Source organism: Neofelis nebulosa, chromosome 1 (assembly GCF_028018385.1).
Source record: "Neofelis nebulosa isolate mNeoNeb1 chromosome 1, mNeoNeb1.pri, whole genome shotgun sequence".
Classification (NCBI taxonomy): Eukaryota; Metazoa; Chordata; class Mammalia; order Carnivora; family Felidae; genus Neofelis; species Neofelis nebulosa.
The window spans coordinates 5,048,914-5,071,109 of NC_080782.1; the positions used below are offsets into that span (position 1 = coordinate 5,048,914).

The 22,196-nt window shown below is 55.4% G+C and overlaps 1 protein-coding gene across 2 annotated transcripts in view; it reads left to right on the forward strand.

Annotated features, from left to right (window-relative positions):
• Positions 1-6: 6 nt before the first annotated feature.
• TENT4A (terminal nucleotidyltransferase 4A) overlaps positions 7-22,196 on the forward strand; it is a 47,513-nt gene continuing 25,323 nt past the window's right edge. Inside the window, exon 1 of one of the 2 annotated variants that reach the window (XM_058715248.1) lies at positions 7-785. In XM_058715248.1, the coding sequence (XP_058571231.1) occupies positions 64-785 (722 nt within the window). In that variant the 5' untranslated portion in view covers positions 7-63. The remainder of the gene's footprint in view (positions 786-22,196) is intronic. The other variant, XM_058715240.1, reaches the window with a different exon arrangement.

Below are 22,196 nucleotides of genomic sequence, written 5' to 3' on the forward strand. Positions count from 1 at the left end.
GCGCGGCGGGGGCGGGGCCGCGGCGGGGCGGGCGGGCGCGCGGGCCCGCGGGGCGGCGCGTGGATGGATCCGCGCGTGGCCTGGATCCAGCCCGAGCAGAAGGGGCCGGCCAATGCCCTGTGGATGCAGATCTGGGAGACCTCGCAGGGCGTGGGCCGCGGCGGCTCGGGCTTCGCGTCCTACTTCTGCCTCAACTCGCCCGCGCTGGACACGGCGGCCGCGGCGGGGGCGGCGGGGCTGGGCGGCGGCGGCGGCCTGGCCGGGCCCGCGCTGCCCGCCGCGTCGCCCCCGTCGCCCGTGCCCGGCCCCACCGCACTGCCCCCAGCGTTGCTGACGGCGCTGGGGCCCGCGGCCGAGGGCGCCCGGCGCCTACACAAGTCGCCGTCGCTGTCGTCGTCGTCGTCGTCGTCCTCGTCCAACGCCGAGTCGGGCACCGAGAGCCCCGGCTGCTCGTCGTCGTCCTCGAGCAGCGCCTCGCTCGGCCGGGCGGGCGGCGGCCGCGGCGGCGGCGCCTTCTTCCACTTCGCCGACGGCCCGCCGAGCGCCCCGGGCGCGGCCAACGGGCACCCGGGGCCGCGCGGTCCCGCGCCCGCCGGCTCCCCGCCGCAGCACCAGTTCCACCCGGGCCGCCGGAAACGCGAGAACAAGGCCAGCACCTACGGCCTCAACTACCTGCTGTCGGGCAGCCGCGCGGCCGCGCTGAGCGGAGGGGGCGGCCCCGGGCCCCAGGCGCCGCGGCCCGGCACGCCGTGGAAGAGCCGCGCGTACAGCCCGGGCATCCAGGGGTGAGTGCGGAGCCGGCGGGGACCGGGGCTGGGGGGGAGGGGAGAGGAGGGCAGGGGGGCCCGCTTTGTCCGGAGGGTGGCTGTGGGAGGCCCGGGTTCCACTCTGTGCCCCGAGGTGTCTAGTTCTATTAACAATTAAATTCCTCTTGTAAACGAGGGTTCTGCTCGGGCCCTAAAACTGACAAGCGCGAGGAAGGGGTCCCCGAACCCGACTTGTGCAGAGGTTTTCCTTTTCAGCCTCTTGAGTGCCCCTGGAAGGGGGTACGGATACTTCTTTCGTCCTCTCCCCAACCCATGTTAGGTACCCTTGGTCAAAGCGGGGTGCATGCAGATAGCTGTGGAGTTTTACGTCAGTTGCAGACGCTGTCAGCATTGCCAGGAACTTGAATCAAGTTGAAGGCAAATACTGGTTAAATACTTTTTTTCCCTCCCGAGAAAATCTTTTTGAGGGATGATTGGTTTCTTTGGTAGTGATACAATTTAACCAACAGTGAGTTTAGAAGTGACTTTTTTGGATAAGGACTTGCCTGTTGTGATTTAATTTTATGTAGAAAATAACATAAAAGTTCTTTTGTAGTTTTTAAAAGCCAGTTAATAGCATTTGAGGGGAATAAAAACATTTGTAGCACATATTCTTTGGAAGATGCCATCTTTACTTGAAATATTTTCTTCTCAGCCTGGAGAGGAGGAGAAGTTCTAAGTTTAGTGCAATTACAGATGGCAAGGTCTGGTTAAAAACAAACAAACCAGCAAAAAACAAAAAACAGCGTGGGCCGGGGTGGGAGTGTGGGTTGAAGCAGTCCCAGGTGAGGCTGCTCAGGTGGGAACACCACTTACCCTGCTCCTTTGCCTTCCTGTGCTCTTCTGAGCACCTAGAAATGAAGTATTTGTACCTAAGTTTTATGTCAGTATTTCGAGACTTAACTCATCAACTTTCCTTGCACATCGCATCCTGATTTAAAAAGGCGCTCAGTCAAGGATCTTCTAGGCTGTTAGGGTATTCACAAATATTAGAGTTCTATAAATCTTGCAATTGCTAGATACTGAGGCTGCTTCTTAAGAAATTCTCTCTTTTCTTGCTTCTTCTTTTTTAACATATCTGTTCATTCAAGTTGGAAGACACTTAAGCTGGTGCTCCTTTAAGGTCTGTGAGGTGCCCACGGTAAAAGCTCCATGCCCAGCAGCCTGTTTCACCTGGTTGGGGTTAGAAGTGTTACTTTCGTAAATTGGCCGAAGCCGTAGCATGCGCCTCAGCCCTGAGTAGGAGCCGTTGGGGAGCTGTCCAAGAAGAGGTGTCGCGCAGTGGGTTCTTGATGTTGGCCTTTGACCTGAGTTGTTGGGGACAGGAACCACAGGTTTCCAGCCTGTCCTGTCGCTGGAACCGACCCCGTGCCTTAGCCCCAGGAAAGTAGGAAGACGCGTGTTTTTCACTGGGAGAGCATTTGGGGGCCCGGACAGTCCCAAGTCCCGCGTCTTCCTTCCATGAGCTTCTAGCGCTGGTGGCACCAGGCCCTCCTGCAAATTTCTCAGGCCCCAGAACCCCTTTCCTCAGCTCTCGGTCTCCAGTGAGCTGCAGTACGTACGTTGGTGTTGCTTTTCTTTTTTTTTTTTTTTTTTTTTTCAATGTTTTTTATTTATTTTTGGGACAGAGAGAGACAGAGCATGAACGGGGGAGGGGCAGAGAGAGAGGGAGACACAGAATCGGAAACAGGCTCCAGGCTCCGAGCCATCAGCCCAGAGCCTGACGCGGGGCTCGAACTCACGGACCGCGAGATCGTGACCTGGCTGAAGTCGGACGCTTAACCGACTGCGCCACCCAGGCGCCCCTGGTGTTGCTTTTCTTTACAAACGAGCCCACTGTGTACCGGGTTCTTTGCTAGCATCTGGGGGCAGGGTCGGCCTGGGAGACCCCCGTCTCTAGATCCTGACTCTGAAACCAGGCCCTCCGTGAGTGCCGCTGGCCAGCACACAGCAGTACGGTCTGTCCAGGCGTGCGGGTCGTCCTTCTCGTCTGTGTCCCCAGTGTTGTCTTCCAGTAGATCCTCTGCGCCTTCTTCTCTGTACCCTTTGCAGAGTGGTCCCCTCTCCTCGAGATTGCTCCAGCGGCCCGTGGTCATCTGACAGGCACTTGCTGGCCTCTGGGCCTCTCCCAGGACTGCCAGTGGGATAATGGCCTCTGTCAGCAGCTTTGGTCGGCTCCCATCCGCGTAGAATCGGGTGATGGCACCTCCCGCGTCCTCAGCCTGAGCCCTCAGCATGCCTCCCAGGCCCTGCTGCTCGGTGCCCTGTCTGCGGGCCTGCTGACGGTCCTGCCCCTTCACCCCTGCTGGCCCTGTTGGACCTGTGCAGAGGCCACGTGTAGGGTTGAAGAGTAGGCCCCGGAGCCCCCGGGAACTCTGCATTCTGACTTACCTAAACGGGAGCCACTGCAGCAACGCGTGTGGTCACGCTCCCATTTTCTGTTTGGCTGGCCCCCCTTCCTTGCCTGCCTCTGTGGGTCGCGTGCCCCACTCTGGGTCTCCCCGCTTCCTGCCATCTGTGCCTGGAGGACGACCCTGTGGGATTGCCTGCCAGGCGCCTAGGAGGGCCGGTGCCCCTGCTTGCTCTGCTACTCTGCACACGTCCAGCAGACCCCGTTTCAGGAGGGACAGAGGAGGGGAATGGCAAACCTCGGGAGCACTTGAGCTGTGCCTGCAGCGAGGTTTCTGCCGAGGCCCGCTGGGCCTACGCGACAGAACTTTTTGGCATCGAGAGGTAGCACTGGTCGAGAACTTGGCTCTGGGCGCCGGCTTCCTCCAGGCGACGAGGAAGGTCACCACGATGTGGTTCTTCTGTAGCTTAGAAAGAGAGCCCTCGGCCCGGTCAGTAGCAAGGAGCCTTGGTGATGAGAAGCTGCTCAGGCTTCCTGTGAGTTCCCAGGACAGGCATTGCTGGAAAGATCGTGTCTGCGGCCCCGAGAACGGGTGAGCAGGAGCCCGGTGCTGCGGGAGCCAGAGTAGCATCAGCCAAGGCCATTTGGGCCTTTGCGTGGTAGCCCGTGTGGCAGGCAGCCTGCACTGCTCGTTCCTTTCTGGGGAGGGGGCTCTGCCCTTAGGAACCTGACCTGGTGGCCCAGCCCTGGGGGGGTTGCCAGTCTGCTTTCCTCCTGGAGTGAGGTGAAGAAAGAGAGTGGAGGAGGGCACGGGGATCAGTACAGGAACTTCCGAAGTGGGGAAGGCAAAACGCTGGTTCCGGAGCTCTCCGGATGGCTCTAGTTGGTGTTCTGCGTTTTGGCTGAACCGTCCAGCTTTTTGTTTTGGGAGCGGTGTGAGTTGTGCCCTCTACCCAGGATTCTGACTCGGAGATGCAGGTGGGTGTGGACAGGCTCACGGGCCCTGCGCATCCCAGCCTCTGCCCCTGCCCCTTCCCTTTCCCCATGCCCTCCCCTCCTCACCCCCGGCCCAGCAGTGCGTTGTTACTTTGCCCGGCTTGGTCCTGAATCCTTCAGAAACCTCCTTGAAGGCGAAGAGAAGGCCCGGGTGAGAGGGCGGGAGCGTGGACCGCAGAACTTGGCCATCTCCTGACAGGTGCCCTGGGAAGTCCCGGGAAGAGCGCAGGGGAACGAGGCAAAGCCTCCGGCTCCTGGCAGGCACCTGCAGGCCTGCGCCCCGCCCAGGCTTCTCAAGGGCTTTGGCCCTTGGCAGGTCTTCTCTGGCGTGCCTCGCTGGGGCCACATCCTCTCTGCGGGGTCCTCGGCAATGTTTAATTTTTTGACATCTATTCACTCAGAGGAAAACAGCTCTCGATCTGAAGTTGGTGAGGGACGGACACATGTCGCTCAGAGGACGTGGTCGCCACGCTGGCCTTGTTACTCCACGTGCTCTCTTCGCTCTGTTCTGAGAGCCAGCCTGGAGGCGCGCCCGGCATCCCTCGTCCCCCTCTGTGCTTGCAGCCTGACTTGGCGTGCTGAATGTAGTGCCCGGCACTCCCTCCCGCAGCATGGTCCTGCGGGGACCCGGTGGGAGGGCACAGGTGAGACCCGCGGGGCCACCGCAGACCCTAGCGTGCCTTGCCCGCACACCCCGAGCGATGCATGGCAGAGCTTAGTGCAAGACCTTCCTCAGAAGGTGATGGGTGCGTGGGGGGCCTCAGTGGCTCAGTTGCTTAAGCATTTGATTTTGATTTGATTTTCTTGATTTTGGCTCAGGTCATGATCTCAGGGTTCCTGGGTTCGAGCCCCATGTCAGGCTGTGCGCTGACAGCGTGGAACCTGTTTGGGATTCTCTCTCGTGCCCTCTGCCCCGCCCCCCCCCCCCCCCCCCCCATAAATAAAGTTAACAAAAATTTTTAGAAGGTGATGGGGGTGCACATGGGCCTCCCTTCCTCATGCTTGTCCCCTGCGACCCCAAAAGTGTAGGGCCATAGATAGAAATAGGAGCAACCACATGGTGCACACGTTCCTGCTGCACCGGCCACATGAGATGAGCCCCCACCCCGGGGTTCCTCCCCGCTTGGTAATAGCATCGCCCGGTCCAGCCCATCCTGCTGGCGGCTGTCACTGCACAGTGATGTTGGGAAGCTCGTGCAGGGTGGCGCTCTGGTGAGGTTGGACACACTTCCACCTGCTCCCTGATAAATGCCCACGGGCAGGGTGAGGACTGCGGACACGGGAGAGGGGCACCCAGGAGGAGGCGGAGGGCAGGATGGGCGCCCCAGAGAAGGATGGGGCAGTCCCGTGGGAAGATCGAGCTCACAAATGCTTCTGCAAAAACTGGCCTTGGTAACGCTCCTGCTGAGGACATCTGAGTGGGGGAATGGGGACCCCGTGTTGCTGCTGTGAGCTTGTGACCAGAAAGCAATGACACAGTGCCGTTCGTGCCTTAGAAATAATGCGGCCTGGACTGAATGCCTTCGACGATGGTTTGTAAGTCAGTGTTTTAAAGTATCGGGTTCTCGGGGCGCCTGGGTGGCGCAGTCGGTGAAGCGTCCGACTTCAGCCAGGTCACGATCTCGCGGTCCGTGGGTTCGAGCCCCGCGTTGGGCTCTGGGCTGATGGCTCGGAGCCTGGAGCCTGTTTCCGATTCTGTGTCTCCCTCTCTCTCTGCCCCTCCCCCGTTCATGCTCTGTCTCTCTCTGTCCCAAAAATAAATAAAAAACGTTGAAAAAAAAAATTAAAAAAAAAGTAAAGTATCGGGTTCTCATAATTTTACGATTTGTACTTCAAGGTTAGGCCTCAAACCTCCTTTTGGTTGCTATTTGATAGGAAATTTGGGTTCCTGTTTTAAAGAGAGTCCCACACCTCCGATTGAAGGAGGGATGATCGTTATCCTTGGGAAATGGGATTTTCTATACCTTGGTATACTCTGGTATTGTTTAGGATCTAGGTTTTGAGTTATGCAATAAAAGCGGGTTGTGAAAAATACAACAAACCGAAACACCCTGTGATGCAGAGGTTGGGAAACCGGATTTCGACGCTGCCGCCACAACACAGGCTAACAGGTGACGGGTAACTGCCTCATGCTAACTACATCCATAGGACATTGTGTAGCCACAGTGCCACCTGGAAGTTGCTGCTGGCTGTGGCTCTGGAGAGGCCCCTCCAGAAGGCTCTGGGCAGCCCGTCAGGGGGTTCCCTTTTCATAAGGCTGCTGAGGGAGCAGGGCGGCCGAGTAAAGGCAGACAGGTGATCTTGGTAACGGGGACAGTTGCCCCCCGTGCAGGTATACGTCTCAAGTGGGGTGGTCAGGGGCGCATCTTCCCTACGGTGTGGGATTTGCCCTGCAAAGTAAGTGTCTTATTTTAAGAATCCTGTGCGCAGTGTTGTTTTTTTTCCTGTGTAACAAATGACCACAGACTTAGCGGCTTACACCAGTACTCGTTTGCTGTGCCTCAGACTCTGCGTGTCAGAGGTTGGGATGCCTGGGCCGGGTTCTTGCTCAGGCTCTCCCCAGGCTGAAGGCAGACTGCTGTATTCTCAGCTGGAGCACAGGGACCTCTTGCAGACTTATTCCTGATACGGGCAGAATTCAGTTCCTTGCTGTTGTAGGACTGAGGTCCCCGATTCCTTACTAGCTGCCAGCTGAGGACCTATCTCAGCTCCTTGAAGCCATCTGCCTTCCTTGACTTGAGGTCCCTCCGTCTTCCAACTGGCATCAGTGCCTTGAATCTCTCTGGCCAGGTCTCTGTCCGCTGGAGGAAGCCCTGTGCTTCAAGGGCTCGTGTGCTCAGATCAGGCCCACCTAGGCGATTGTCTCTTTTCAGGGCATGTGGGACCACGGGAGTGATGGTGGTGTCGTCTTAGCCACAGGTTCTGGGGGTTGGGGCCCGGAATCTTCTGGAGGCCGACTGCCATGTGTGGAGGCATGCTCCTGTAGGTAGACTTCCCTGCCTTAGGTGACAAGGAGGTTGTGGTTTTCTTTGCCAGCTCTTCTCTCCCTTGACTGGACTCCAGCCCATCATGATGACTCTGGTAGATTTCTGGTCCCTGTCCTCAGGCTTGGTTGTCACAACTGAACTCGGACAACCAGAGTGACTGGCTCTGAGTGCCTTTCTGTGCCTCTCTCACGTGAACTTCTCTTAAAATCTGTCATCAGAGAAAAGTGTACATGGAAGGCGTGTGACTGAACGCACAAGAGCTGTAGTGACTGACGGACCATTCAGGAGGCATCCTGCGTGGGCCCGCTTAGAAAAGCTGTCCTTCCTGCGGTGGGGTTGTGGGGGGCGGTCAGGGGTGCTAGGTCATCCATCAAGCTGTCTCTGGAACTTCTAAATACATAGCAGTCCGTCTTTGCTTTGAGAAGACGCCACACCACTTAGACGGCGGCCCAAGTTCGTGGGGGTGACCCTGGCTTCAGAGCCCTGTGCCGCCTCCAGGCGGAGCATGAAAACCCCACACGGTGCTTCCCTGGTCCCTTCTTGTGATTCCCTCTGCTCTGACACTGCTGACCTCTGTCCTCCTGCAGCCCCGGGTCTCAGCCTGCCTTCCCAGTGCCAGTACCCGCTGGCAGCCACTGCCCAGTGAGCGCCTGGTGACCGAGGGAGGGAATGAATGGCAGGATCTGCCCGCTTAGGTGAACGGATGAGGAGGGGCAGGGCTGTATAGTTGAAGTCAAATGCTGAAGGTAACTCGTATGCTTTGTCTTAGAACTTTTGAAGATTTGATGGCCACCCTGAAGTTGTATTAATGCAGAACATTAAAATAAAATTGATTGCAGTTTATCTGCTTGTCATCCCAAAGAGCGTGGTTAAACCAGTTTAATACCTTGCAACGTAGAACACAAAGCAGAAAGCTTTAAAAAAAAATCCTGTATTTGAAAGGCATCCATTTAGGTTTAGCCAGTTTCTCTTTGTTATTGTAAAATTAATACCTAACCCTGAGAAGTTAGGAAACACTAAGAGTATAAAGACAGCTTGCCCATCCTTCGGCCGCCTGTTGCGTGCCCGGTGATCAACGTAGGGGGTCCTGAGCTCCTGAGGCCTGCTTCCCGTGTGTCGGTGGCCGGTGGCGAGGCAGGGCTGGGTCTCCAGGCTCAGCAGGCCTCTGCACAGGTTAGCCACTGACAGGGCAGCCTCGATGGCAGTGTCTCGGAGGTGCCCAGGTTCCCGTTGGCAAGGAATGTCTTTCACTGTTGGCGACGTGCCTTTTTATGGTGGGTCTGTGCTCGTTTTTAGTTCCTAAACCAGCCGCTCTGTGGAACCGTTTAGGCTCCCCTGTGGTTTAAGACTGGAGTTCATTTCCCAAGTGATAACGTGTGGATATAGGTAGTTTGTATCTTTCCATGTGTGATCCTCCTGTTTCTGCGATCCCGTGGATCCGAAGGAGTGGCTGGGATGCAGGAGTCCAAGGGAAATGCAGAATCACATCGTTTCCTTCTTGCTTTGAACCCTTTGGTGGGAGTCTGTCTCCCACCACCGAGGCGGGCCTGTGGCCTGGAGCTCAGTTAGCTTGCGTCCCGCACCCCAGGGCCTCGTTCCCAGGTCGGGTTTTGACCTCTGAGCCTCAGTTTCCCCATTTCTGAAGTGCAGTCTGCCACATCGCCCTCGCAGGATGGACCGAATAAAAGGGACTTGGAAGAGCCATGTGAGCTGTCACGTGGAAGACGGGGACGGCCGCTCCTTCCCTCCCCTTTTCTTCTCTCTGAGGAAATGGAAACCAAAAATTAGGTGGTGCTTGTTGCCAACTGGACAGAAAACGCCTTTCGCTCCGGGTTTGAAAATACAAGTTCCCCCCTCTGGCCAAAGCTTTTCTCGGAGAAATTGCTGAAGCCTGAAGTTCCAAGTCCTCCGGGGCCCCTTCCATGCTGTGAAGACGCTTCTCCCTTTGAAGGAATTCTTCTCCGAGTTTAAAAATTTAAACTGTGCCTAAGTAATGCGTTCTGCAGTTTTTAAATAAGCGTCTTTCCAGAGCTTTAAGGGCACTCCTGATCTCTTAGGTCTGTCTCCGCATGTCACCTGTTTGAAGTCCTTGAGGGTTTTTTGTCCTGTGTGCGTGGTAGGAGTGGCTGTTGTGTTATTTCTGTGAGCTCCTTGCAGCTTCTAACTTCCGTTCTGGTGTGGTGGTGCACACAGCAGGAAGGGGCAGGGAACTTGCGACTTAGAGCAGACTGTCCGGCGGGATGTTCTGGGAAGATGGAGGAGTTCTGTGTCTGTGTGGTCCAGTACGGTAGCCACCAGCCACGCGTGACCCTCGAGCACTTGTGGTGTGGCTGGTGCAACTGTGGGACTGAGTTTTAGTTGCATTTAATTTTAATGAAAACTTAGATAGCCTTGTGTTTGGACGGCACCGAACTAGGGTAACTTTAGATTCTTTATTCGAAACACGAAGTTTGATTCAGTAGCCGCCGCCTAAACGAGCCCAAACCTGAACAACAGCAAAAGCTGTAGTGCTTGGCCGGTCCCCACTGGGAAAGCTCTAGAAATTGCGTTTCGGAATTCCTAGCGTATATCCTCTTCAAAGGGCTGCTGTTTCGGTGGCACACGAAGCCTGGGCTCCGTCCGTGGCAGGGTACCACACGGAACGACTGCATGTGGCTCAGAGCGTCCAGTCTGGCCCGTGGGCGGTGGTGTCAAACCCCGTCTGCCGGGCGCGTGCCGGAACCTGGACGGTCCTGTCTTCCCTGTCACGCAGCGGCCACGGAGGCTCCGTGGGGCTCGGCTCTCTGCGTGAGCCTCCTCCCTGTGTTCTGAGAGCAGGCCCAGGAAATGGGAAATACCACCCCTGTCTTGCAGACAGAAAACTAACGCCTAGACAGGCGAACACGATCGTTCCAGTGTCGACGTCAGGAGCTCCAAGCAACGCTGAATGACAGAGACGTCTTCGTCTTCGCAGGCGACGGTTCGCAGCTCACCCTGCAGATCTGGCTCCAACGTGTTTGCTTTCCTGAAGAGCGAGATGGCACGGGGGAGAGGGAGGGCGAGGTCCTCCTGTGAGGGCTGTGAGACACGGCAGATGATGACAAAGATGCTGTGGGGGAGGCTCGGGGACAGGGAGCCAGTCCTGCGGCCCTGGGAGCTGCGGTTCCTGCCTTCTGCAGACATTCCAGAACCGACCTGCAGGGAGCAGGACTCCTCCCATCTGGAGCTTCCTTACGAGCTGCCATCTAGGAAAAGTGAAGCCTGTGATGAGTTGCTGTTTTAGCTGAACACAACTGAAGGCCAAGAGCAGGACCCGTGAGCGTTTTTGGACTGCCTCCTCCCGGTTCTTCTTGATAAGAGCTCATTTCATTATTTATTTATTTATTTTAACGTTTATTTATTTTTGAGACAGAGAGAGACAGAGCATGAACAGGGGAGGGGCAGAGAGAGAGGGAGACACAGAATCTGAAACAGGCTGCAGGCTCTGAGCGGTCAGCACAGAGCCCGACGTGGGGCTCGAACTCACGGACCGTGAGATCATGACCTGAGCCGAAGTCGGATGCTTAACCGACCGAGCCACCCAGGCGCCCCATGACAAGAGCTCATTTTAAAGAGAGAATAAGCTTTAGTAGATGAGGCACCTTGTCCAGGGTGCACCTAGAAAACCAGAAGAGTTGCAGCCCCATGGCGGGCCCGCTTGACCACAGAGCCCCCGGGCCTCCCCACTGCCCCTCCGGGAGCAGAACTGGTGTGCTTGGGTTAGGAGCAAGATGAGAGGACTTGGTGAATTGGCAGAGAAGGGAGCCATAGGGCAACCCAGTAAATTATCTTGGTTATAGACATCGTCTCTAAGTTTAAGCAGAGATTTCTAAAACTTGAAGGACAACTCTGAGTGATCCAAAATACAGAAGAGGATACCTTACATGGTTTGTGAAATGCAGACATCCCGAGGTCTTGCTATAAGTGAGCTCCTGGGAAAAAGCTGATGATGAGTCTGTCTAGAGAGTTTGTGGCTCTATCAGAGACCGACTCACAAGAGATGCAAGGTCTGCATACAAGCACAACATAAACAAGAGCATGGAACGGAGACCAGTTCCAGGTGAGAATTTGTCACAGGTTGAGGTTTGGAATGAACTGAAGCTTGCAAAATTGGTAAGAGTGAAAATGGCCTTTTGGGATTGTGTTTGGGTAAAGACGGGCAGAAGTGAGAAGCTTCTGGTTGGGGAAGATGGCTCACTGTTCTCCAGTCTTCCTTCACAGGCGAGCACTTCAGTCTTCCCTTTGTTCCCGTCTAGCCAATGGCCTACAGCACCTGTCACTGTAATGATCATCACTGGCCCTGTTGCCTCTCAGCCCTTTGTGTAGCGGCTCCTGTGGCCCTTGGCCGGGAGAGGAGGAGGGTGTGGCTCCGGGCAGGGCGGCCCCTGGCTCACACAGCTGGCAGGTGCCATGCTGGTTTTGGGTCCCAGACAGTCTGAGTCCACAGTGCATCGTGTCAACCACTAGACATGCAGAGCAAAGAGGGAATTGTTCGAAGAGGTCCAGCAGTAGGAAGAAAATGATTACGTCAGATTCCGGTCTCTCGGCTTGCAGGTGGCAGCATGAAGTTCTGCCCAGGCTCTGAACGATGCAGGGACCCCGAAGGTGGGCTTCTGTGCCTTGATCTCCCCAGAAGGAGCCCGAAGTAGTTTCGGACAAACCAAGTGTGGGGTCCTGGTGCCGTCACCCGGCATTTCGAAGTGACTCCTGTAAGCGCCCAGTGATGCCACTGCCACATGTGATGCTGTGCCTCTTACAGTTCTGTGTGCTGATTGCTTTTTTTTCTTTTTGATATTTTTTTAACGTGTATTTTTGAGAGAGACAGAGGACGAGTTGGGTAGGGGCAGAGAGAGAGAGAGAGAGAGAGAGAGAGAGACACACACAGAATCCGAAGCAGGCTCCAGGCTCTGAGCTGTCAGCACAGAGCCCGGCACAGGGCTCGAACTCAGGGACCATGAGATCATGAGCTGAGCCGAAGTTGGATGCCCAACCGACTGAGCCACCCAGGTGCCCCTGTGCCCTAATCGCTTTAGAGAGCGTTTCCAAGAGTGCTTTCTGCTGATTTTTAAATAAGTGTATTATTTTATTAAATGGATTTGTGTGTGTGTGTGTGTGTGTGTGTGTGTGTGTTTTCTTAAAAAAAAAGAAAGCTTAAAAATCATTACTTTCACCACCTGGAGAAAAGCAAAGTGCAGTTGGGTGACTGCCTTTGGGGACCTGTCTCTCTGAGCCCACGCACGGGTGGACACGTGGATTGACCAACAGAAATAGTTGCATTACCATTCACGTCTGTTTAAATACTCTCGCTACATTATTAATTCTGCCTGAAAGTGAAAGTAATGTTGAGCACCAGATAGAAACACTCACTTCTGAGAGGCATTGTGAAGACCAAGAGCATAAAAAAAAAGATGGAAACCTGAAGTGGCCAAGTGCAAAAAGATCAGAGTAAAACTTTTAACGAAATCGTAGCAGTTTGCTTCCTGCTGCGTAAGGGAGAGACGTTAAGCCCCTGCTGTGGACTGAATCACGTCCCCCTTGAATTCCCACGTTGTCGAAGCTCCAAGCTCCAAACCCCAGTGTGGTGGTATTTGGGGAAGGGGCCCTTGAGGGGGTGATTAGGTTGAGATGAGGTCATGAGGGTGGGGGTCTCACCCTGGGATTGGCGCCTGTGAGACAAGAGGCCAGAGAGCTCCGAGGCCCTGTCCGTGAGAAGGCAGCTGTGTGCACCCCGGGAAAAGGGCTCTCGCCGGAACCTGCCCACGCCGGCGCCCTGATCTTGGACTTGCAGCCTCCAGAACTGTGAGAAATACATTTCTCTTGTTGAAATTGCCTGGTCTGTGGTGTCCTGTTATGGCAGCCTGAGCAGACTAAAAGAGCCCTTTTATACATCTTTACCTCCTGATTTGCATTACATTATTTGTCATCATGAGTTAAGCGTTTGTATTTTGTTCTGTAATTATAATCGCTACCATTTACTGAGCCTTTACTGAGTGCCAGATCCTATTCTAAGTACTTCGTCTGGATTCATTACATCTTCGTGACAGTGACGTGGGGGGGGGGGGGTGGGGGGGGCACCGTGCACATCCTCGTGTCTCACGTGGAACAGCGCAGGGCCCCGCGAGGTCTCCCAGCTGGAAAGCAGCAGGGCCTCTGGCCCCAGGCCTTCTGGATGCCTGGTGACTCTGCAGTGCTGCCTGGACACCGGAAACCACAGTTTACGATCGATTAGTCTTGGTTTTGTGTTTATGTCAACTCGGTGCTCACCACCAGGACTCTTACGGGGTTCCTGAAGATCTCCGAGTTCTCGGCGGGGTCGCTGTTTCCAGTGGGCCTCGCCGAGGGTGCGGCTTCGCTGGCAGAGCCCTCAGGAGCCGTGCCTTCTCGCCTTCAGGTGCTGTCGTCGGCGTCACAGGAGCAGACCCTGCTCCTCTGGCCGTGACCCTGGCCTTGCTCTGCTCTGGCCGGGGCGCCCCTGGGCCTCGCACCGAGCTCCGCTGAGCACCGGGGGCCCCCGGCAGCCCTTGCGCGTACTCAGCGGCTCTGCACGCAGAAGCCTCTGGTGTCTCTCTGGCATGTGCCTGCGCTCAGGTCTCTAAAGGGGAGCTCACTGGGGCCACGTTCCCGGAGGCCCGCTGCGGGCCCCGGTGCCAGTCTCCCTGCCTCAACCTGGCCGTGTGTCTGGCTGCGGATGCTGTCCGAGATCGGAGGCAGGCCGGACTCCCCCGTGGGTGAGGGTGGTTCGCATTGGTCAGTTTGTCAGTTGCCTGTCCCAAGCCTTCCCCTCGCCTAGGCACGGTCCTCTGTGCAGCGGCTGTCCCAGCGTCGGTCGCACCCGCACAGCGGGCTCTGCCCTCACTTCAGGGAGACCGGCTGTGCCGCGAACGCCTCGTCCTCCTGTTAACGGGGTGTCTTTTCCCCCCGGAACCTTTTCCCCTCGGATGACTGCAGTCATTTCCGTCTACCCTGCGCTCGTCTTGTGGAACGAGGCTCCTGTTGCTGTTACTGAGCCTTTACTGAGTGCCAGATCCCAGTCGGGATCCCAGTCTGTGTGCTTAGCACTGACCACTCCCTCCCCTCACTCTGCTGTTTGTCAGCAGAAGTCGGGTAACCCCAACTTCCTGGGCACGCTCTTACCGAGGTTTCTTCTCTGTGGAACCAGATCTCTGCTTGTGCCTGCTTCCCGACTGACTTCCTTGCTTCCGTTGCATTCTGGGTTCCTCTCTTTCCTTTGTGTTGTGTTTCGTTTCGTTTCTTTTAGCTTTTCTTTTCGCTGTGTTCTGTTTCTTTTCTCTTGTCTCTTCCTCCCCCTCCCCCCCCCCCCCCCCGCCCCCACAGGCCACCTTTGTGACCACGTGGCACAAGTGTGTTCCTGCTGTACCCTTCCCATCTCACGGAGAAGCTTCAGCTCAGGCTTGAAAGGCCGTGTCCGAGGCCGGCCTCTCCGGGACCTAGCAGCCCTGCGGGTCTAGAGGAGAGGCTTGGGGGACTGGGCGGGCACCTTTGTGGGGGCTGGAGTCTTCCTGAAGGACTCCGGCTTCTACAGGCCTCTTGGGCCCTCTTCCTTATGGCCACAGGGTGTCTTCACATGCCCGCAGTCTTGTTTGCTCGGGAGTCAGCCCAGGGGAGCTGCCCCTGTGTCCCGGGCTTGGGCTTCCTCCACTTCCCCAGGCCTCCCGAGTTCACCCTTGCCGTGGGGACCCTGCCACACGGCCTTCTCCCGGAACGCTGTCCCCTGAGCTGCGGGGTCTGGCTGCTGCTGGCCCTGCGAGCCCAGCACCGGCCCCGGCCCCTCGGCACTCAGCCTCCGGCAGCACGGGCACGGCCGGGCTGTGCGTGTGGTTATTGCCTCCCCTCTCCGCGCCGCTCTCTCCGCTCTCCCAGACTTTGAGCAAGGGCCTTACTTACTTCGTCGTGCTGCCTACTCAGAGCCAGCAGCAGGGTAGTGCCTGCTGTCTCGTAGGTCTGCGGGAGGAAACTGGAGAGAGAGGACTTGCGTCTGCTTTCTGCCCTTCGTGTTGCCTTAAACCTTTGGATCTGTTAAGCCCTCCCCCTCCTCCTCTCCCCTCCCCAGCAATTTTCCAGTCCTGTTGTGCTTTTTCTTTTTTTTTTTTTTTTAATTTTTTTTAATGTTTATTTTTGAGACAGAGAGAGACAGAGCACGAGCGGGGGAGGGTCAGAGAGAGAGGGAGACACAGAATCTGAAACAGGCTCCCGACTCTGAGCTGTGAGCACAGAGCCCGACGCGGGGCTCGAACTCACGGACCGTGAGATCATGACCTGAGCCGAAGTCAGCTGCTTAACCGACTGAGCCCCCCCAGGCGCCCCTTGTTGTGCTTTTTCTTAAAAACGTTTTCAGTCCTCTTGGTGGGACCTTGGGAGGTTGCTGAGTGCTGAACCCTCTCCCGAGCCTTAAAGAGGCTGTGGTGTCCCACGTGGGCCCCTGACAGTCGGTCCTGTAAACTGGACGGGAGCAGTCGTGGCTGTCTGGAGAGTATGCATACGGTAAGTGAGAGTCTCGGGAGCTTTTCTCCTTTGGGGAGCAGACGTTGAACTGTGACACACGTGGTACCGGACGTGGGCAGGTCCCCGGGAGGCGAACGCACCAGCGTGTGGGGTGGACGGGGCTCGCGGCCCTGGCACCGGGCAGGTGATGAGCGCCTGCCGTGTGCCTGTCTGGGGGGCCGCTTGGAACCGGATGTAGGCCTTACCCAGTGCCTTTCCGGTCTTGGTGACAGGGAAGGTGACCTCACGTCCTCCGTCAGGGGCGTCGGGACGACTTGTCTCCTTAGAACAGCACCGGCAGCGAGACTGTGTGTGCCTCTGGTCCTGCTGAGTGGTCAAGGCCAGGCAAGCAGTGGGTGGGGGTGGAGGTGGAGGTGGAGGGTGGGGGTCCCAGATTCTGCAGGAAGCACACGGGAGGGCGGCTGAGTGGGAGGCTCCAGGGAGCACTTTGCGCAGCGGGAGCAGAGGCCGCCGGGTGCTGACCGGCCTCAGCTCTTTGTGCAGGAGCGCAGCCCCGGTGCGGTGTTGAACTGCCGAGCCTCCCGTCGGACGGGGTGATGCTGGTGGTTACCCGGGTCGCGCTCAGGAAACGTGTCCCGCGGTGCCTGCACAGAGCAAGCCTGTGGTACATGTCAGCTGATATGCGTGTGGCCAGGGAGTTGTGGGGTTTTTCTCGCGAGTCCACGTGTAGCCTTCGGACCTCCCTCCACACGCAGCCCTTGGGCAGCAGTGCCTTTGATGAGCTGGCCCAGCAGAACGGGCCTGTCAGCCGTGCCCGGTGTGGGGTGGCCAGAGAGCCTCGCACACGTCTCCTTTGGGTTCATCCTTCGGCACCTGCGGAGGATTTTCTGGGATCGTGAGGGTAGTGTTTCCAGGAACCCCGTCCTCGGGTGGGCGTTGCGGGAGTGGGGGGTGAACGCTGCGGTCCGCGGTAGCTTCCTGAACCAGTGGCTTGGCTGGCTCCAGAACCAGAACGTTAGCGATGAAGGGGCCTCGGAGCTGCGGGGGGGTGCAGTCTCCTCGAGAGTCGCGGCGCTGGGCACGGCTCTCCCGTGGGCTGACAGGGCCGGAGGACGCGCCCTTGCTGGTGTGCCCGAGACGTAGGGGCAGGAGACCAGGGTCTTAGAGAAGACTTACCACAGGCACAGGGATGTCTGCCCTGGAACCTTCGGAGGTAGAGAGGTGTCAGTTCACGAAGCTGATGCGATGGTTTTTGGTGGGTTATGGTTATGAGAGCAGTAATGTACTTGTTGAAGAGACCTGGACAATAGGGAAGAGAAGTCACCCATGATTTTCCTGCTGACACTCAAGCGTGTTTCTCTGCTGTTTTTAGTACTACTTTAAATACATTGCACAGGTGTCATTTTGTATTCGTTCAAATCTAATTCGCGATCAGTGCTTCCTCGGTCATTGGAAAGCTCTTTTAAACAATTTAAAAACATTATGTGGATGTACGTTATTCCCCGAGTAGAGTTATAGTCATGACTTTGCATTCTTTATAAAGGGAGCCACGTTGCAGAAGTTTCTGCGCAGGTTTCTGTATGTCGGGTCACCTCCTGAGTGTGGCTTCCCAGCTTTGTGGCTAAATACTGAAGTTCAAACTACACAGCTCTGGGTCTGAGTCTCGGTTGCATGATCTTGGGCTGGTTACCACCTGCCTAATGAATAGTTTTCTCATTTGTAAAGAGAAGACAGTGTTTGCTTTCAGGACTGGGAGGCGCATGAAAATGCTGGTAACGTAGACAGTACTGTGTAGCATTCCGGAATATTAACGTTTTCAGACTCTTTTTTTTTTTTTTTTTCAACGTTTTTTATTTATTTTTGGGACAGAGAGAGACAGAGCATGAACGGGGGAGGGGCAGAGAGAGAGGGAGACACAGAATCGGAAGCAGGCTCCAGGCTCCGAGCCATCAGCCCAGAGCCTGACGCGGGGCTCGAACTACGGACTGCGAGATCGTGACCTGGCTGAAGTCGGACGCTTAACCGACTGCGCCACCCAGGCGCCCCTAACGTTTTCAGACTCTTACTAATCTTCCTCAAACGATGATTGTCTTCATGGAGGGTCGGGATCTCTGGAAAGAGGACAGAACGTGTAGCTGTGTTCATTTCAAAAATGGTGCAGCAACTCGGCTTTTAGACGCAGCCGTACGGTTCCCCCTGAGCGCCCTACAGGTGGCCACGGTGCTTGCTGATTGTGCCGTGGCTGCTGTGCAAGTCTTGGTGGCAATGGCCTGAGCCAGCGCAGGAGAAAGCCAGCGTATGTGGCTCAGCAGAGTGCCTTCTTGGCCTCTCCTTGCCCCCCAGCAGCTCTCCTAGCTGTGAGCTAGTCCTTAGACTTGTAGGTCGTGGATTGCACTGTGGGCTCCGTAGGGCACCAGTGTCAGGAGACTGAGCCCTTTGGTCGTTTTTGCCTCTGATGAGTTGTGGACGTGCTAATAAGCAAACGGGTTTTCTCCAGCTGGTACCCGTGGCATGGGATAGGTTCTCGGGGGTAATAATGCAAAATGGTTCTGAGTAGCACTAACCCCACCACTGGACTTTCTATTGACTCAGCTTGTGAAATGCTGGGTTAGATTCACTCTGGTCTGTAGGAAGCTCCCGGGTGCCTCACTAGAGTTCTCTTTCTAGAAGCCATGTCAGAATATCCTTTCTTCTCTAGCAGTGAGTTCAGGAGAAATGCGTTAAATTAAGTACTTTTGTCATGGATTAATTATAAGCTTCTGGTATCTGAGTTCTTGCTTTCTGTTGTGAGGGGAAGAGAAGACTGCTGTGGATCTGTGGTGTCTGAGTGGCCCCAGGGCCTTTGCTTGGCATGTGCAGTGTGCTTGGGTTTGCTTTGCTAAGGTAGAAGAGGTTCATTTCCTTTGCTGGCCTTCAGCTTAGGTTCTGAAAGGCCCTCAGACATCTGCCTGCACCAGGACTCCCTGTCGGCCGAACGATCCCAGGAGGGGTCTTGGACGGAAGGGGATAGAAAGCGCACTTTTAGTGGGAGCTGAGTGTGCACGGGACCAGAGTTACAGCGTTGATGATTCCAAAGCTGCAGCGCCCTTCTGACCTGGCTGTTTTGTGAATGCTAGCTGGGTTTAGCCTCTTCAACCTGGGTTGGCCGTGGCCTGCCCCACGGCAGCTGTGCCCTCCCAGCCCATCCTGCCTGCCCTCCCCCAGGGAGGTACCTCCTCTTCCCCTCTGTTGCTCTCGACCCCCTCCCTTTGTAGCAGCTTCCCAAGGGCCTCGCTCTTCCACTCACATGTTAAACCACGTGCAGGTCAGCTTTGTTCAAAGCCCTTCTGCGGAGGGACGGGTACACAGGTGGGTCTCTGGAGCGGGAGTGCTGGGGGGCAGGCCCTTCACGCAGGCTGACGGGAGCCTGGCGTGGAGCTGCCGCGTCAACGGCGGAAGTAGAGGAACGCCCTGGAAGCACTGGGTTCTCATCTGCAGTTCCGGTGGTTTCCTTCCACTTCTGAGCTTGCATTTTATTTTATCTTATTTTTTTTATTTTATTTTTTATTTTATTTTATATTTTATTTTATCTTATTTATTTTATGTAATTTTATTTTATCTTCTTTTATTTTATTTTTAAAACTTTTTTAATGTTTATTTCTGAGACAGCGACAGAGCATGGTGGGGGAGGGGCAGAGAGAGGGAGAGAGACACAGAATCCGAAGCAGGCTCCAGGCTCCGAGCTGTCAGCACACAGCCCGACGCGGGGCTCGAACCCACAGACTGTGAGATCATGACCTGAGCCGCAGTCGGCCGCCCAACCGACTGAGCCACCCGGGCACCCCAGTGAGCTTGTATTTTAAAAAACAAATAAATTTTTGAAAGCCTTCTTCAAGGTTTTCTAAATACTTGGTGCAGATGTTAATTGCCTTGTAATATAATTAAAAACAAATAAAAATGATTCATAATTGGTTCATTAATCGTATCCGTAAATGGGTAATTTAAAGAGGATCATTCACCCCCGAAAATAGAAATGATTCAGCCTTTCCCTCGTGGAAGTCTGCACTTGCCGTTGGCTTAGCAGCCCATTCTTTTTAGTTCTGATCTGAGTCAGCACCTCCCTCTCTGCCGTGTGTGCAGTGGGGTGGAGTCTGAGTCCTTCGTCCCCCTGCAGGTTCATCGGTGCGTGCTTTAAAATGGACAGACTCCAGAGGTTGACTCCAGATAGTTTCATCAAGGCAGTGGTTTTGGCAAAAATGTCGACAGTGAACATGTGGAGTCAAGGGGAAGGAGCTCCAGTTTATGAGAAACCACTGGCTTTTTAAGGCTTTTGAAAGGTTTTTTGTTTTGCTACAGTTTAAGTTTATGTATTTATTTTGAGAGAGAGCATTTGCTGGTGCGCAGTGGGGTGGGGGGTGGGGCAGAGAGTCCCACGCAGGCTCTGCGCTCAGCGCAGAGCCCGATGCAGGACTCAAGCCCAGGAGCTGTGAGATCGTGATCTGAGCCAAAATCAAGATTCAGACGCTTAACCGATGGAGCCACTCAGGTGCTCTGACGCTTTTGGAAGGTTTTAAGAAGAGTTGGAGGAAGTGGGGGAGAGGAGGGAATAAGTTAACAGTCGCACACAATTTCTGGTGTTTTCTATTGCATTTTCCTTTGTAATGGAAAGCGTGGTTCTCCCCCAGCATTTGGAATTGACCGGGTTCACGGGGCATATGGTGAAGGTGAACTGGAACGCGTGGCTAACAGGACCGACAGGGACCATGGGGACCAGGGAGGGGTCTGGGAACCAGTGTTTAGGGTTTGAGACTTCAGTGAGCCAAGAACATCCACCCTGGTGGCCCTGTGGAGCACAGCTCGTATTTAGAGAGGCGGGTGCTGAAATCTGGGGGCTGCGTCCGAGGCCCTGTGCACGTTCGTTGGCATCCCTTTTCCCTTAAGGAGATGGTGACCAAACCCTCACCTCCGGCCATCGCTTTCCTTGGAAGAAACCGCGGAATTTGAAATCTAGGGGAACAGGCAAACCCACCTGTGCTTCCCGCCTCCCAGGCCAGCATCGTTACCTGTTCAGCACGTTTCCTTTGCCACTTTTCTTCCCGTGTGTCTTGCTTACAATACGTTTGATCATCTTCGCTTCTGGTCCCTCTGTCTTTGTGTCCGTTACCTGCTGCAGCACCCCTACCCGTCCTGCGTGGTGGGCACAGAGAAGCCACCTTTGGGTCACTTGGCAGAGGGTGCCGGGGCTGGGAGGGGGGTAAGAGCTGGCTCTGCCTGGGGCTGGGCACCAAGTCCCCCCCGGGGGAGGGGGGTGCTCGCCCTGCAGCACCTTCAGAACCAGCCAGCCCTCCTCGCTGGCTTCGATGCAGATTAGACGAAGTTGGGAACCATGTAAGCCCGCCAGCTCAGCTTCTAAAATCAGACGTCCTCCCACAGTGGTCGTCTGTGTTCATCAGTAGCCCCAGGAGCTGCTGAATCAGATGTTTGGGTTTGCTAACCAAATAGTACATTTCACCCTCCAAGATAGCTCACGGAGTTGGGTTTCATAAATATTTACAGCAACCATACACCAGGTGCTAAGATAGATACCGAAACATTACTGATCTTCATATTTGGTACTAAAAGCAGAATTTGCAAAACCTACTAGAAATTGAGCAGTCATTACCTTTTGAATAGGGTTGGACTCTTGGAAGAGAGCAAACTGTGGATGAGAAATGTCTTGTTTTTCAAAGAACTGTATTTTCTAATACCTAGTTTAAGAGTACGCTGGGAAATGGTGCTTCAGAAGTCGAGTACTTTCATGATTAAAACTGAAATTTACTGAAAACTCTGCCCTCACCATTCCTGTCTTTCTTAAAATACCAGAAAATGCATCGTTCGGGGCTCTCTGCAGCGAGTGCCACGTGCAAAGGTGAGATCTTCCACATGGGGTCTCAGAGCGCACCCGACCCGAATGGGCCGGGCGCCTCGCTGGAGCACCTGCGTTCCACCGCCCAGAGATGCACGCGCTGCTCGCGGCCTCCTTTCCCACCGCGCCTGCCCAAATTGGTGACCCGCTTCCAAGGAGGATGCGACGCCACCACTGAGCAGTCAGAAGAGCAGTGTCACGGCCCCCAGCAGCGCGTACACCTGGCTTCTCTGCTTAGTAGGAAGTTTGCGCTGCGCAGAGGCTCCAGGGTTTGCGCACGGCTCTGAGGCTGGAGAGTGCGGCGGGGAAGGCGTCACGTTCCCGGGGGTCCTTGCTGTTACTCTTGTTGCCTCCCCGGGACTGGACGCCTTGTGGTCAGCTTCTAGTTCCCGCATTTCGTTGGGTCCTGATGCCATTGTATGCAAAACCCTGACCCATTTGAAGTTGTTTTCGTGGGTCAGAAATATAAACTTCATATAGACAACTTCCTGGAGAGATCAGCTGACCCGAAAAAGATGCACCATTGTGAAATGTACCATGAAGGAAGAAAAGTGTTTAATTTTAAAATTGATCTGATGCCCGGGCATTGATTGAAAACTGCATCCCAGTTCCAGGCATGTTAGAACGTTGGGGGAAAAGAGTGCCTTCCAGTGAGACTGGAAGAATAGTCTGCCCAGTTCTGTAATTAGATC